Source organism: Fulmarus glacialis, unplaced genomic scaffold (genome assembly GCF_000690835.1).
Source record: "Fulmarus glacialis isolate BGI_N327 unplaced genomic scaffold, ASM69083v1 scaffold45945, whole genome shotgun sequence".
NCBI classification, from domain to species: domain Eukaryota; kingdom Metazoa; phylum Chordata; class Aves; order Procellariiformes; family Procellariidae; genus Fulmarus; species Fulmarus glacialis.
This window is the reverse complement of record NW_009214527.1, coordinates 15,695-31,688: the sequence shown is the minus strand read 5'-3', so window position 1 is coordinate 31,688 and position 15,994 is coordinate 15,695. Positions and strand designations below refer to the sequence as shown.

Below are 15,994 nucleotides of genomic sequence, written 5' to 3'. Positions count from 1 at the left end.
GAGGTTGCTGCCGTGGAGGGGTCTGGAGGGGGCCGCGGGTGCTGAGGGGACAGCGTCGGCTGTGGGGCCCGCGCGGGGGAAGCCCTGCCCTGGGGTTGTGGCACCCCAGGGGCGGTCGGGGTTTGCCGCTGTTTTTCCCCTGGGCTGCGGGTGTCCGGTTTGTTCTGCGTTGCCTTCAGCTGCAGAGCAGGTGGGGAGGGGAGGGCTGAGGGTTGTGGGTAAACGCTAAGAGCTGGCGGTGTGGTAACTAAAACATTGCCCCTGTAGCCTGAGCAGGAGAAAGAGGTATGAAACAATAGAGGAATGGCTATGAAATATCAGCCAAGTGGTTTATTCCTATTGCTAGCGATATTTAAAATAGCTGTAATGCTGAAGTGCTTCAGGATGTTGTGGAAGTTGTGACATGTGCATAGAACTTTATTAATCGCAAGTCTTGTTCTTACTTCCCTTGTAGTTCATCTGAAACTGGACGAAAGAAGAGAATGGATATGGGTAACCAACACCCATCCATAAAACGGTTGCATGAAATACAGAAAGAAGTCAAAGAGATAGAACAGCAAGTGGTTGTCTTCAGTGGTCTGTCTACTGATCGAGATTATAAGAAATTAGAACGGAGTCTTACTAAACAGCTTTTTGAAATAGATTCTGTAGACACCGAAGGAAAGGGGGATATTCAGCAAGCCAGAAAGCGAGCTGCTCAGGAAACAGAGAGGCTGCTTAAGGAACTGGAACAAAATGCAAACCATCCGCGCAGGCTGGAAATAGAGGCTATATTCAAGGAGGCACAGTCACTTGTGGAACGCCAGATTACACCTTTTTACAAAGGAGGTAACTGTATAAGTGATGAATTTGAAGAAGGTATTCAGGACATCGTGTTGAGGCTTACCCAGGTGAAAACCGGCGGGAAGGTTTCTTTACGCAAAGCAAGATACCGCACTCTGACAAAAGTATGTGCTGTTCAGGAGATTATAGAAAGCTGTGTAAAGCAACAGCTGTCCCTGCCACTCTCTAATGATGCGCATCCTTCTGTCTCCAAAATTAACTCTGTAATGTGTGATGTGAACAAAGCAAGAGGAACTCTTATTGCACTTCTAATGGGAGTGAGTAGTAATGACACCTGCAGGCATCTATCCTGTGTGCTTACAGGCCTCATTGCCGATTTGGATGCTTTAGATGTCTGTGGTCGCACGGAAATAAGAAATTACAGAAAGGAAGTAGTGGAAGAGATCAATAAATTGCAGAAATACTTGGACTTAGAAGAAGAAGGAAATTCTACTCACGCTTATGATTTGGCACAAAATCAGTCCATTCTAAAAATAGAAGAGATCCGCAAGAAAATGAAGGAAGTTAATTCTTTACTTTTAAAAACAGAGAATGCTTCTGATTTGTATTTGGGATCCAAAGCAGAATTGCAGGGATTGATTGCTCGCTTAGATGAGGTGAGTCCAGGAAAAAACCCCTGTATTAGAGAAGCCAGGAGAAGAGCAGTAATAGAAGTTCAAACTCTTATAACGTATATTGATTTGAAGGAAGCACTTGAAAAAAGGCAAATGTATCCTGAGCAAACTGCTGCTGAACATCAGTCTCATAAAGCAGTTTGGACTGTTCTTGGAAACTTGTCTCAAGCAGGAGGTGATTTCATTTGATGGAAACAGAACGGATAAAAATTACATGAGGTTGGAAGAACTTCTTACGAAACAACTTCTAGCACTTGATGCTGTTGATCCACAAGGTGACGAGCGGTGTAAGGCTGCCAGAAAGCAAGCAGTAAAGCTTGCACAGAATATTCTTTACTATCTGGACATGAAAACAGATGAATGGGAGTACTGAAACAGCCATGGCCTACCATAGAAGAACATTTTTTCCTTTGGCACTTTATGCAGCTCATTGGCAGCACATAATAAAAGTGGTGTGTTCTGTGCTCGCTTAAATCACAGAGATTGCATAAGCAGTTGACTTGGCTATATGTCTGCTGTCCCACGCAGTCACCCACTTGCCATGGCAACTGTCAGTACATCGTCAGCAATTCTGGCCATTGCTATAAGCAAAGAAGTGCGATTCTCTGAAGGAATAGCTTAATACTTGATCAAATGGCTTTTTTTTTTTTTCCTGTTTTTGTTTTAATAACCTTGTGCAATGTTCAGTGAATGCAGATTTTTCAAAGAAGCAGAAACTTCCTTATGGTACAGTACCGGCAAAACTATTTAAAGAAGACTGGACATGAAAATTAGTATTCAAGCCCGAGGCTCCATCCAGCAACTTCATAGCAGTCTGGATATACTCTTAATGTGCAGTTACGACAAAGTATTAAGGGCAAAAAAACCTGCTGGCTTATGGGTTGTACTTGATTTATTCCATCCATCACACCTTTCTGGCTGTTTAGATTTGTTAGTTAATGGAGCTATAATGCTGACTGCAAATTAGCATTTACATAGGCAAAGCCAATTACGTCTATTTTTTGTAATACCTGAGCCCTCTGATTTGCAAAAACAGGTCTTTTGTTGGTGGAAACTCTTTCAAATTACTGCTTTAAGGTGCTGAGACTTGGAGAAGAAAATCTGTACGTGTATACTGACCAGATAAATGGGATTTCGAGGATGTCACGCTGCCATCCATAAGCCCCTGAAAACTGCACTGAACTTTATTTAGTGGCTGCTTAGGTGTCTTTTTAAACTCTGCTGTTAGATCTGGTTTTGAAAACAGAAACAGAATTCACTTTGAAGTGAACAAGCATTTTGGAATTATTTTTGTAAAATTAGGTAGCTAGCTATAAAGATGTCCCTAATGATGTAAATGTGTGTTATATATTTCATACTGGTCAGGTGTGGCTTCAAGCAAGTCTTGGAAAAGACTTGTGGCAAATGTCTCCCCTTGCAACTCATCACTTAATTGTTTTAGTAACTCGTAAGTAAGCTTGCTTGTACTATTGTATGCACCTGCCTTTTTATTTGTGGCTGCTAGTGCCAATCACATTTCTACTATAGCATGTTTTTTGGCATTTTTTTGAGAGCATGGCATCAAAATGAATTAATTATAAAGATATATTTAATTATGGATAATTTGCACTTAGCTCTTTCATGTTGAATTAATGAATTATTGTTCTATAGATGATTTGCACCACTTTAAGGAGTAAAAACCATTTCGGATGTTAAAATAAATATTTTTAGATCTATTTTTGACTGATGAGAGAAGACAATACTGTCTGTGAGAGACAAGTGCCTTTATGACACCACTAACTTGCACCGTCGTATGTAGGTACAGGAACTGTTTACTGGCAGCTTGATACATTGGTAATCTTTGCAAACTGGATTTCTCACATATATATAATTCTGCTATAATATATGTCAAATTAACATGATACAATAGGTGACAATTGTTCTATACAGTCCTGAGAATGAGTATCAAATTTGGGAAATACGGATTCTGCTTAAAAACAAATGCATCGATGTGGAGATGGGGGACTTTGGGCCGGTTGTCTGTGCCTGTTGCTACAAGAAGGAGAGAATATAACTCCATTGCTCCATAACATGCTTTGAGATGTTGATGAAAGGCTGTGTAACTTCAGAGTGTGAATATGTTTTGTATGTGATCGTACAGGTGATTGCTTTGTAATTTTACTTGCCAAAAACAATCTATTTTTTCAATTAAGTACAGTGCCTAAGGCACAATTTGGCAATGACAGAATGTTTGTTGGAGGATTCTCTCTGCTCCTTCAGAGATATAACCCCGTTGAGTTTATTTCTCCTTACCTCAAAAAATCACTTCCCCTAGTTAAAATTCCAATCTATATTTATATAATATGTGGCTAACACGGAATATTAACACCTGAATTCTTTTACTCATTTCAAGCTTTCCACATGTTTGAACTGCAACTTCTGATTTGCACTTACATTTTCAGGAAATAAAAGAATTTGATAGCGTAATGATATTACTAGTTTTTCTTTAGTATTACTGTCAGGTGTGCAGTGGTTACTTGTAGATTGTTTAACAGTTTAGTGTCCGTGTTCTTTGGAGGTCACGTGTAGCTTTATAAATGTTTGAACCTCTTACATAAAAATGAGTAAGTATAGTTTTCAGATCTGTTCTATTTTAAATTTGTATGTCTTTTAGCTTTTATGAATGAATTGTTATGCCTGTGTCTCTAAGGAGGCAAATGTGTAAGGTTAGTGTAATTTTGACTAACTGAGTAGAGTTCAGTAGCAAGATACTGTGTGGATTAAGCTTTTTTCCATTGTTCTATAATCTAATAAATTGATTGTTTAAATTTTATGGGAAAATCCTCATCTGGAATGGGATTAATTCACAGTTTTTGCATGAATGAAAATAATAAACTAAATATGCTTAACCAAAAAAAAAATGCACAGATTTCTCAAAATCTTGCTTTTGTGCTGCAGAATGTAATTTCTCTGGTTTTTATATCCAAAGATTGAGGGAAACACAACTTTTCTTCCTGATACAGCAGGCTAAAATAATCAGCAAAATATAAATGGACCAAATTGCAACAGCTTGCATTTTAGTACTGTCCTGAAATATGATAGCTTTTCTGTGTGCTGTGTGATCTACCTTAGAGCAAAATAAATGATTGGATATTTGGGGGAGAGGTAATCCTACATCGTGATTCCTATTTGTTAATTGTATTTCTTTTTAAACTAGTTTTCTTTAGTTATTTCAGTGTTTATTTTTGTTGTTTAGCACTCAAAGTGGTTTTTCTGTGTTACCAGTTTGGGGGAGATCTTTGTTAAATATGGTTCCTACTTTTTCAATTTAACAGAAACTAGTGTACATGCTCCTTACGGTGTATATGTCTTGATTTATTGCTGTGTAGGATATGGCATTAGTATATACAAATTCAAGATTAAATATTGCAGTGTTATATTCTTGATTATTAATAAAAATACATTACCACCTTTTACTAGGTATTCATTTGAATGTTATGCCCTGCTGCCTTTCTCTGTTTATTTTTGAATGTGAGTTACCAGAATGTAAACGATTTTTGTCTTAGAAAAAGTGTTTTTATTAAACACGTAGACATAAAGCTCTCTCTTTTTTTTTTTTTTTTTTTTAATCCTTCTTTAAAAGTTTGCTTTTCACTGCTGTATTTATGACAATAAAGTTCTTTGTGTGGAAACCACTCCTACCTCTACTTAACTAAATCTGGCGCCTTTTGCTTTTTTCTGTATTCAACCTTGCATTACAATCATTACATCAGTTGTTGCTTGCATTCTTTCGTCAGTGATAGCTTTGCATGTTGCTGGGCTTCAGCTGGATGATCGCTGCAAAAATGCTGTGGCTGTTCAAGATCTTGCCACTTCTCTGTTGAAGGATGCTGCCTTAACAGATGAGCTTGCAAAACTGATGTTACGAAGTCTCTTCATGTGCAAAGTCAACGTGGATTAAAGAACCTTTAGTAGGAGTTAAGATAATCTTGGTTTAAACTGTGTAGATGAGGTGTGTTCCCATGTTTGTTCTGAGGGCTCAGTATGTTTTCTCAAGATGCAGTGAGCCAAGTTATCAGCTCACTGTTGATGGAAATCAGAAATTCTATTTCTGCCCAGAAAGCCGCTGGCTTTGTGCAGTTTCTGCTGCTTGGCCAACTCCTATGAGCTGATTTAATCCAATAAAATGGGAGAAAACAAACTTAACAAAAATGGAGGAGGGAGTTTTCTGTGGGTTTGGTGGGTCAAAGTGGCTTGTAGAAAAGCTCCATGTAGGCCAGAGCTACTGCAAAATGAATGGGTGGGTCATGTCTCCTTGGGTTAGGGAGCAAATTTTAAGATTTTCAGTAGCCATAAGTCATTAGATCAACTTTCTGCATAGTTCAATTTCTGGAGGAGAAAGAAGGAGAGAAGGTGGCACTGTCAACTCCCACAGACAAGTAGGAATTTGCTGCTCTAGTAATGGGATATGATGAAGGCAATACAAATGAATCATGTACGGAAAATAAACCAGTTGCTTTCAATTGCTCTTTTGTGTTACATAGTTAAGTGTTCATGCAATAAAAAGCACAAGTGGTCATGTTGAAGTACTATACACAATCAGGAAAAGTCCTACCCAGAAAACATTGGGTAAGAGTAAGGTTTATGTAGGTTGAATGTTCCTGTAGGTAAGTTCACTGTATTTTCTTTCTCTCCCTTTTAACAATATGGCTTATTTGAAGTAAATACATTCTTCAAAGACCCGTAAATCATTGGTGCAATCGCCCTAGATGTTGCTCAGCTGGCTGCTGACTTGTTTGTCTTGATCAGCTGTTTTACTCCTCAAAGAAGAGAATTTGCCTCACTGAGAATTTTTTTGTGTGTGTTTGGGACAGGCATATTTTGGTGCTTGAAATGGTTTAGCTGGAAAAACTCTGTGTTTTATTTCCATATAGGCGTATCCTCTCCTTTGGAGAATTCTCAGCTGAGAACTTGAAGGAGTAGAAGGATTTCAGGACTGAACTCATGGATCGAAGGTCTGGGGGTTTAAGCTGGCTGCCAACAGGAGACGTTTAAGTGGCAGGATCCGAGAAAGCATTCTTGCTAAAGGAAACTGCTAGCAGAAACATGACCAAATGTTCAGAGCTGATGTTTTGAGCGAGCCCTACGCCTGTTCTCCTGTTGCTTATGACCTTTCATTGTGAAAGTGGCTTCTTGGGGGAATATTCCGTGAAATACTGTCAGGCTTTTTGTTTTAGATCAAACTGAGAAATTATGTTTAATGCTTTTGCTGAGCCACAGTGGGGCATGTACTGGTTGTTGACTGGTCTAGATATCATTCTGTTTTGCTATGTGAAACAACAATGTACATAATGCTTTCAGTTTTATTAGTAGGCATGTCCATGTCAGCTGAAAGCTGGTCGTTAACTGAAGAAGCTGAGGGTGAGGTGTGCTTTTGTTGAAGGCTTTGCACAACACTTATCCTTTTTCTCTGCAGCATTTGGTTCTGGGGACTGCCAAACAGATGAATACATGAGTTGTACTGCTTGTCAGCTCAAAAATCGTGAGGACCCTTTCTAAGTCTGCAGACTCTTCCTACAGGACATAAATTGTAGCAGAGTTTGCCATTAGAAATGGAAAAGTACAATGAGTTTCTTAATTGGGCCATTTCTCCTCAATTAGTTTTGCCAGACAAACTTCTGCGCCACAGGAGTTCCTTGTGGAACCTGTATTTCAGGCAGCTAATCAAAAGTATCTCACGAGGGAAAAACCACAATGATGCAGTGCAATGTCCTTAATATGGTCCTGTCTTATTTAGCTCCCCAATTGTATCGACTCCGGAACAGATACCCAAAACCAAATCTGTGATCATGACCGCCAAGAGGTCTATAAGCCAAATCAAAAACCCAAAGAAGCAGAGAGGTAAGAAAGGCTGGAGCAAAACAAAACAAAAAACTAGTAAAGTTGTCAGGCTGTGTTTGACTGACTTCTTTTAGTTTTACCACATAAGAAAAGCAAGCAAAGGAAAGCTCTCTTTTGCCTTGTTGCAGTTGTACCTAGTCTACACCCTACAGTTCAACATTGTTTTCCACCCTAAGTCACCCTAAGTGCTCCTCCCGGGCACAGTCCCATCTCTAACCGATGGGGGTTAGCCTTGGTGCACCCTTGGGCAAGTCGGTGCCACCCATCTCTAGGGATGCCATAATTACCCTCATTCTCTCTGAAATGTCATGGCAACTCTTAGCATGCGCTTGGAATATCAGTGTGGCTTGCAGAAGACAAAGTGCAACATGAAGGCTATATCCTGTAATAAACTGATAACTGGAAGGGATAGTATAATAACTGGTAGCAAATATGAGTAAGATGTCATTCCTGTAATCATTTATGCTGAATTTCTTAGCTTTTTTAAAGAAAATTCTTCATAACATTGTTTTATTCAAATCAGTCTGTAGCCTATGATCGAATGCCTACTTCTTACCTTCAGGTGCCTCATGTTAATACCAGATGAAAAGGAGGTCTGAAGTGCTCCACCATCTATGGATATTAATGAATAGCCTCTGCTCACTTTCAGACATCTAGTAAAAGCCAGGTTTTCCAGAATACTCATCATCCCAAAGTTCCCACTGTGACAAGTAAGGCCATGTTTTGAAAAGGAGCCCATCCATAGACCCACGCACCCTGTCATTTCTTGTCACAGACAACCGTGGGATCATCCTTGCAGCTAATCAACCTGCAACTTAAAATGGCTTTGCCTCATTCCTCCAGTGAAAGGTTGTTCCAAAGCATCATTGCTGTGAGGATTGAGTAACCTTCTAATTTCCAGCATAAACATATTCATGAGAAGCTTTTCTTCTCCGCTAGCGTGTAGTCTAGAATATATTTATAGGTCACAGCTGAATTGCCTCTCAGCTCCTGTTTTGCTTGGCTAACAAGCAAATACACCCAAACAGGCTGAGCTCCTTTGAAAATCTCTACTCTCTGAATCCAAAGCAAATCCTTAATAGTCTTTTTCAATTTTTTCAGGAGTTTTTCCAATTCCAAACATATCTAAGGCTAAAACTTCCAACCTGAAGTAGGAATCACTACATTGTTTGATGCATTGTTTCAAACGATGTCTAAAACAATGAATGTCACATCTGTAGCAATACAATGGTAAAATCCTAAACTATGTATTTTTAGTACTTTCTTCATGGCATTGTCTTCATGCCCAGCCTGCTTTGCCATTCGGATATTCTAGTAATTGATAATTTTGGGTGACCTGCAGAAAAGGGGTAGTAATATTTTCAACCTCTGCTGAGTTTTTTGCATCAACAGTAGGTGTGTTATTGTTTGAAGGAACATGTGTGAGTGGTTTTTAGATCAGAAGCTATCACTGGTAATTTCACTTGGCGGGAAGCATGAATTTTATTTAGGCAAGTCTAATAGTATCCAAACTAGATTAAAAGCTTCTCCAGGGAGAGTCGACCACAATTCATGATGAAGATCTTTGAAATCATCAGTTAAAACAGAAGACTGCTTATGAAGTGTGGTCTTAGTGTAGACTGATATAATGTAGGTATGTGCTTTCAAATTTGAATTATTAGGAGTACTAAACTCTTAAGAAAAAAATATTTAATAACCTACAAAACATCACACTGAACACATTCACAAGTGAACATTCATATAGTGTGTGTGCTGTGGTTTCCAACCTTCTTCAAATTATTAACTCAAAAAATACGTATGGCAAATTAAAATCTACTGACAACGGTTGTCTTTTGGGACTTTCTAAAAGTATGCCAGGGATCACTGGGAGTCTGCAGAATATTAGTTGTAAGGTGGCTCCCTGCAAGGTTTAAGTAAGCTTACAACAATGGGGGCAAATAATCTTAAAAAAAAAAAAAAAAAGATTACTGAAATGCAGTAAAGCCAGCAGCTGCTTTGGGAAGCCTCAGAACAGCCTCATTCCAGCTCAGTGTTTTGGAACATTTCTCAGCATCCCTGTTTTCAGAGCAGAAACCAATTTATTGTCTCTTTTATTTCTACAGAGCTAATGTGTTTCTGATGTGTTTTGTCTCTGTCTTTCGTTATAACCCTTTAATTCAGTTTTGTGGCAAATTTCTTCATTTCTGTTTCTGGTCCGTCTTGTTCTTCCCAAGCATAAGTTGCTCCCCAAGTTACTAATTCTTTTGTAGACATCATTTCCACCACTTCACCAATGGCTGAATTTTTATTCTGTCCTGGTGGAAACCTAACAGCTTATGTTCAGGATGCATTTGTTAGTTGAGGTCTCTGGCAAAGATCAAGTTTACTCACTTGGTCAGACCTGGAGACCCTGAAAAAATACATGCATGCCACATAAGCTCCTGTGTCATGGATCTCTGGGACCAAGGCTCTGGTAATTATGAAGAAACTGTTTAAATTAAGATGCAAGGCAGCTGGGAGGGCTTTTATGAGCTTCATTCCTGGTACAGAAGAAGAGGACATTAGGAGGTTGTTACAACAGGTAAGAAAACATGAGAGGGTAGAAGAACAGCCAATACAGGGACTAAAAAATACTACTGCTGATATACTCAACTGATGGAAGGAGCTGGGGGACGAGATGGAGAATGGGATGGAGTGCCGGGAGCCAGCGTGACGGCAGGGCAGGGCAGGTCCAGTGACAATATCCAGGCTCCACCAGGAGTCCAGATCGCCAGACAAGTCTGGTGGTGAGTCAGGTTTGAGGTTAACCTGGGAACTCAGCCAGCGGGTTGGGGTCAGGGCCCCTATCAGTGAGTCCAGATAATCAAGGATGATAATAGTCAAAGATGACAATGTTTTAGACAGGTTTTGCTAAGCAGTTAGGGCGTCACTGAAGAGTTGGTAATAGAAAATAATCAGGGATTGAGTCAGCACAAGGATAAACCATGGGAAATCTGTTCTTGATCTCAGCTCATAAGGCTGCATCCCTATAAATTCAGAGAGCTATTCAGCAAAGTCAGTTGCTGAGTATCTCAAGGACCTGAGCATGGAAAAGGTCTGGACTTTCAGTAACTATTTCTGATCATATGATACAACAACAGCCACACACCAGCACATCCACCAGTTCATGATGCAACTGCATTCCCACTTGCTTACTATGGGGTGATGCTATATAGGATGATGCTATATGACTGAAGACTAACAGATGCAATATTTATATTTAATGCAGGTCAATTGATCTTGACTCCCAGAAGCTGCACAGAACTTCGTACAGAAATTTGAGTGGTCGTTGCAGCATGGCACTACCTCTCAGAGAGCTTTCTGGAGTATTTCTACGCAGCTATCCCTATGGTATGGCCACAAAGAAGATGAAGATGTTCCTACAACACACCAGAGACGATATCTCCAGTACAGAAAGGGAAGCATTACTGTCATTGCACAGGGCAGTAGGGACACCCTCTTTGAAATATCATATGGTCACTCCCACTCAGGGAAGCTTAATGACTACGAGAGGTGCAAAACAGACCAGGAGAATGAAGGACCTGCTTTAGTGGAAGGCATTAAAAGAGCTGGGTTCTGTAGCCCAGCAAAATGAAAGCTGAGAAAAAACATATGACTGCTCTCTCTAAATAGCAGAGTAAGTATCAAAGATGAAAAAGCAATTACTTAAGCTAATGGATGGTGTGGGCAGAAGTACAAGTGGATAGAAATTAGCCAGGCTGGAAATGAGAAGAAGAGACAATTTCTGAAGGACGCTATACGAGATGTTGCCTTCACTTGATTACCCCAAAGATAGCTTTGAGTCCTTGAGTATCTTCATTCTTAAGTCTTCTGTGGATGCGCTAGTACATGTCACGTATTTCTACTTAGCTTTCTCTTCTTTGGAAATTAATGCACCATCCACTTTAGAGTAGCTGTAAGGTTCTGTTAAATTCTTACAGGCAAGCAGCCATGCTATGATGGTAATGTGACTAAGTAAAGCCCTCAAAAGTGCCCTCAAAACTTAGGAAGTGTACTTTGACTTAGGACATGCACTTTAATTCAGCTGCCCAGTGCATGCAGGTTGTGATTACCCTTTTTTTAACACTGAATGAAAAGTTATTCAATATTTCTTTTTAAGGTCCTTGTTCAATATCTGGGTTCACATTTATATTATTTCCTGCAAATAATATAAATCCTACTCTGATTATACCATTACTAATTTCATCACAGTCTCAACAGATTTCACTGGCCTTGATGAGTTTGATTTCAGAGCTCAGGTTGTGTTATTGTTCCTTGTTCCTAACTGGCTTTGGAGACCAGTCCATGTGAGAGGCTGCACTATGCTTAGTACACAGGATGTTAAAATTTAGTTGGGCACTTCTAACATGCCTTCATGTGTGGGAGCACACTTTTCAGGAGCCCACAGCCACCAAATGAAGGCATTTTTTTAATAGGAAGCACAGAAAGCAGATGTCTGGCAGGCACTAAGTCACCAAATCAGCTTGCGAGGGACCTGAGGAGATCATCTCATGAAAACCTTTGCATTAAGAGAGGATTAATATCAACAGATCATGAGTGACCAGTATTTGCGTAACCTTCTCAGAGAATCCTCTGCAGGTAGCCTATTCTAGGTGTTTGCTACTTTTATAGTTAGCAAGTTTTTCCTAACAGCTTGACTGTTCTTTTCATCTAAAGATTTAAATAATACTGATTTTTTTTCTTCTTACTCTATCCCCATGAATCTGCAGAGTAATTAAGTAATCATAGTAATAAATAACCAATCCCTTACTATTCACAGAAAATAGCTGTTTCCTCAGCTCCCCTTTTAGCATTTGCTTTTATAGATTAAGCACCCAAACAGCTTCAGTCTTCCATTGCAGAATAACATCATATGTTATTTAAATCTCTGTTGCTTAGGTGGCTTTCCCATAGATGGTCACCATGGGCCTATTTCTTGAAGTACTATTCCCAAAAATGGACACAGGACTACAGCTGGGGAGGCATTAGCAATTAGCAGCATGGCATAATTGCCTCTCATATTTTAGCTATTACAGTCCTGTAAATACAGCCAAGAACACCTTCCTTGCAAGAGCATCACACAGTTGACTCATGTTCAGCGTATGAACCTGCATAAGCCTGGACCTGTCTGATCTCACACATCAAGTGCAGGACTCATGCCGCTGGCTTCTGCCTCTGGCCTGCCTGCAGCGAGGGCGAGAGCTGTATTTGCTGTGCTGGGCCGAGCCTCCTGCCTGCACCACGGCTCCGCATGTCAGCCACGGCTGGTTGCCACCACCTGTGATTCACTGACCAAGGCTGTGCCAACTGCCAGCCAGCCCCCTGAGAAGGTGACCGCTCCTGTTGCATCCTGGAGCTGCACACCATCATGTGAATGGAAGTGCCAATGGCTCCAGCCAGGCATCCTGATGTGCCATTAACTTACGTGGATGCTTGAAAAGCCTGCAACCCCCAGATCCTTTCCTGTTCCCCTTCTGATCCTGTGATCTTCTGAAAGTTCAGCAGTCGGAAAGGACTCAGATGGAAACTTCTCTTCCCTGAATTATCAAGGTTGGCAACTGGAGGGAAGGTCTTTAACCAGAGGAGGAGGCATATTTCAGCTACTCGATCCGAAACCTCCAGAAGAGGCTTCATTCAGAGGTAGTTCCCAAACATTTTCTGAAAAGTACTGCTCAGAGCACCCTAACAAGGCTCTGTACTCACTAGAAACCCATGAAAATCTTCATTCTTTTCACGTTGCTGAGCCTTCTGATTCCCACACCCTTCCTTAGTTACTTACTTGCGAAAGTAAGAGTGCCTTTTGGTTTCTGGCATGCTAGTCTTCTCATGCAATAAAGAGCACTCTTTCTCTGGGGTTTTATAGGCTTGTGTAGCTCATTGACAATGAATACATTTTCTTCCACATAATCTGGATTAAGGTAGATGGTGCATTGCATCACCTATATTAGTGATTGCCCGGCTGTGTGTTAAGGTGAAGCTTTCTCTGTGTACTCTATATTTCTGATCTGTGTTCTAGCTTGGAAGGAAATAATATTTCAAAGTAGGAAGATGGATGTGGATGGCAATCATTACCACAGGCCTGGAAAATCTTGTTTTGATATCTGGTCCTTGAGTTGCCGGTTCCTGGGTTAGCGATTAGATCTTTCTATGTATCGGTTCAATACCCAGCACAGTGAGGAGTTAGACTGGTGACACTGGCGAGTAGGGTAGATGGCTGTGCATGACTTGAGTACCTGTCTCAGTCTGAACCCATTAGCTGAACTGGAGTTTCCAGCCTGACTTCAGTGGCCTACCTCGGCTCCAACCCCGGTGCGCCTGGATGGAGGCATTGAGAAGATAAGCCACCGCAACCAACAGCAGAGCAACCTTCCCCAGGAAGATCACTGACTCTGTTTCTAATATGATTTTTAAATGTAAATATTGAGATGCTAGCTTTGCTTTCTCCAAGGCCTTTCTGTGAGATACACACCCTCCCTTACAAACACCTGCACCACAACCCCTATTCATGATGCCAACCTTACTTTAAACTCAGCCTCTCCCTGAGAGGAAGTCACCCTTTAGGGAGAAGCTCCTTCCCCGGTGGGTCCCCACCTCCCGTAGGGATGCAAGGCCACCGGCCCACCTGGAGAAACCAGCTAACGCACGAGCACAAGGCAACCCCAGCTGTTTGTGCAACTCGTATGGATGAAAGCTACCCCTTTCCTCATGTCAAAGCATTAAAAACTTGATTAGCTTGCAACAGGCACTTAGATACTTCCAGCCATTGTATAAGTTGCTGGGCGTGTTGGGAGTGTCTGTTGTCTGCGTGGACCATTGTTCTTTCCTTCAAGGCAGCAGATCACTCTCTGCTGCAGGTTGTCTCACCTCTTCTCCTCCCTGTGGGTGGAAAAAACACCTCTGGGAACACCTAGCAGTGTCTTGTGCCGCTCCTTGATTTTCTTTCTGATTTGATACTTGATGTGACTTTTTAATCTCACCAGGATGGTTCTGCTTTGAAGCACGAAGCCACATGCCCCCTTAGTTGCAGTGTTACTGCAGTTTGATGGAAGAAGGTTTCATTTGGGAAGGAAGGGGGAGGGACGGTACTAGCTTTCTATTTCTGTACGCCGCTCCAGATCCTCGCTCTCCGCTGTGCACGGCTGCTGCCTTGCAGGGTGTGAGCAGTTCCATTTCTTCTCTTCTCTACTTACCCATTTTGTCTGACATGCTCCTGCGCTTGGGCGCCAGACTCGTACCTGGTCTCCTAAATCTCATGAGGGTCTTAAAAGAAACAGGGCACCACCTAATCTGCTGCTTTCTATACATAACTGGAGTACATGACACACTTCCCGAAATAAGCTGCAGTACTTAGCGGCTGCTGTATTGTCATGGGGTGCGGAACAGGAAACGCAGTTCCTCAGCTTTCATGAGGGCTTTTATTGCTAACCTGACTTGTCGCTTTTCTAACTGAAAGCAGCAGGGCTTTGACTTCTTTGTGGGCTTCAACTTTTTACAAAACAGCTAGTAGAACAAATAAAATAAACATAGTTTCACGGCATTTTGGTAGTGCAGGAAGTCAGAGAGATTATTGCCTCTGGGAGCAGGGTCAGCTCCGTCATTTAGCTAGAGTACCCAGCTCTGACTTTCATCTCACCACACGTAGTTTTCCAAAGCTATCAGGGATGCAATCTTGCAAAATCTTCAGCCTCTTCACTTCAAGTGGCCTGGCCTGTGCAGATGGAGAGGACAGCCTGTTTGCTCACAGTGCCAAGAAAGTACTGGCAGATGTTTATAGGGTGCTGATACATCTTCAGCTGCTGGTGTTAAATTCCTGAAGATGTGAGGTTGTGAGGTGTCTGATAAACCGCTCAGACAGGTCACTGCAGCTGCTCACATTGAGTGCCCCGTGAAGAAAAGATTGTGATTTTGCAAAAATGAAACCATAAAATGGAAGTAGAGGAATGTATCCGCATTTTTCAGACTGAGTAGATTTCTTAAATACAACTCATCAACATAAATGCTGACATGTAAGGTGTTTTTTAACATTCACAAATGTAAACGGTAGGAGAAGCACTAAGAAGCTCAGTGAGCAAGACGAGGTTTAGGTTAATAGAGTTCCTTTCAAAAAATATCATGAGACTAATGCTTCGCCAGCTTTTTTTTTTGTCTCTCAGTTGTTTCTGGCTGCAGAAATGCAACCTCTGTGACTTCAGCCAGCAAAGTCATTTGTATGTGCAAACCCATGCACAGGAGACAGCATGAAAGGCGAGATGCTAACTGCATTACAACTGGCTTAGAAGAACAAACACTGCCTGGGACTATGAACTTTTACCTCAGGGTCGATATGACCTGAAGAACCAACCTAAGCCAGCTCTTACCGGCTGAGAACACCCCATACTGATGATAAAATAATATAAGATTTACCTTTCAACAACAACAAAAAATAAATATAACGACGGCCAGAACAACAACGGACCGTAGGAAGTCTCGGTGAAAAATTTGATCCCGAGTTTCTGCTTGATGTACATTTGTGAAGTGCTGACCCGGGGGTTTTGTTCTTCCGCTCCTACTGGTTTAGCATATGGAGAAGGGCAGCAGTTCCAAGAATTGCCTTCCATCTTGTTTTTATAGCAGGTTAAGCAAATGAAGGCCATTTCAGG

At 41.2% G+C, this 15,994-nt stretch overlaps 1 protein-coding gene across 1 annotated transcript; it reads left to right on the top strand.

Annotated features, from left to right (window-relative positions):
• The first annotated feature begins 482 nt into the window (after window positions 1-482).
• BAG5 (BCL2-associated athanogene 5) lies at window positions 483-1,931 on the top strand. The gene is given in 2 exon segments (XM_009578580.1): window positions 483-1,627; window positions 1,629-1,931. Coding segments are annotated over 2 exon segments (1,347 nt in total). The 3' UTR covers window positions 1,831-1,931.
• Window positions 1,932-15,994: the final 14,063 nt, after the last annotated feature.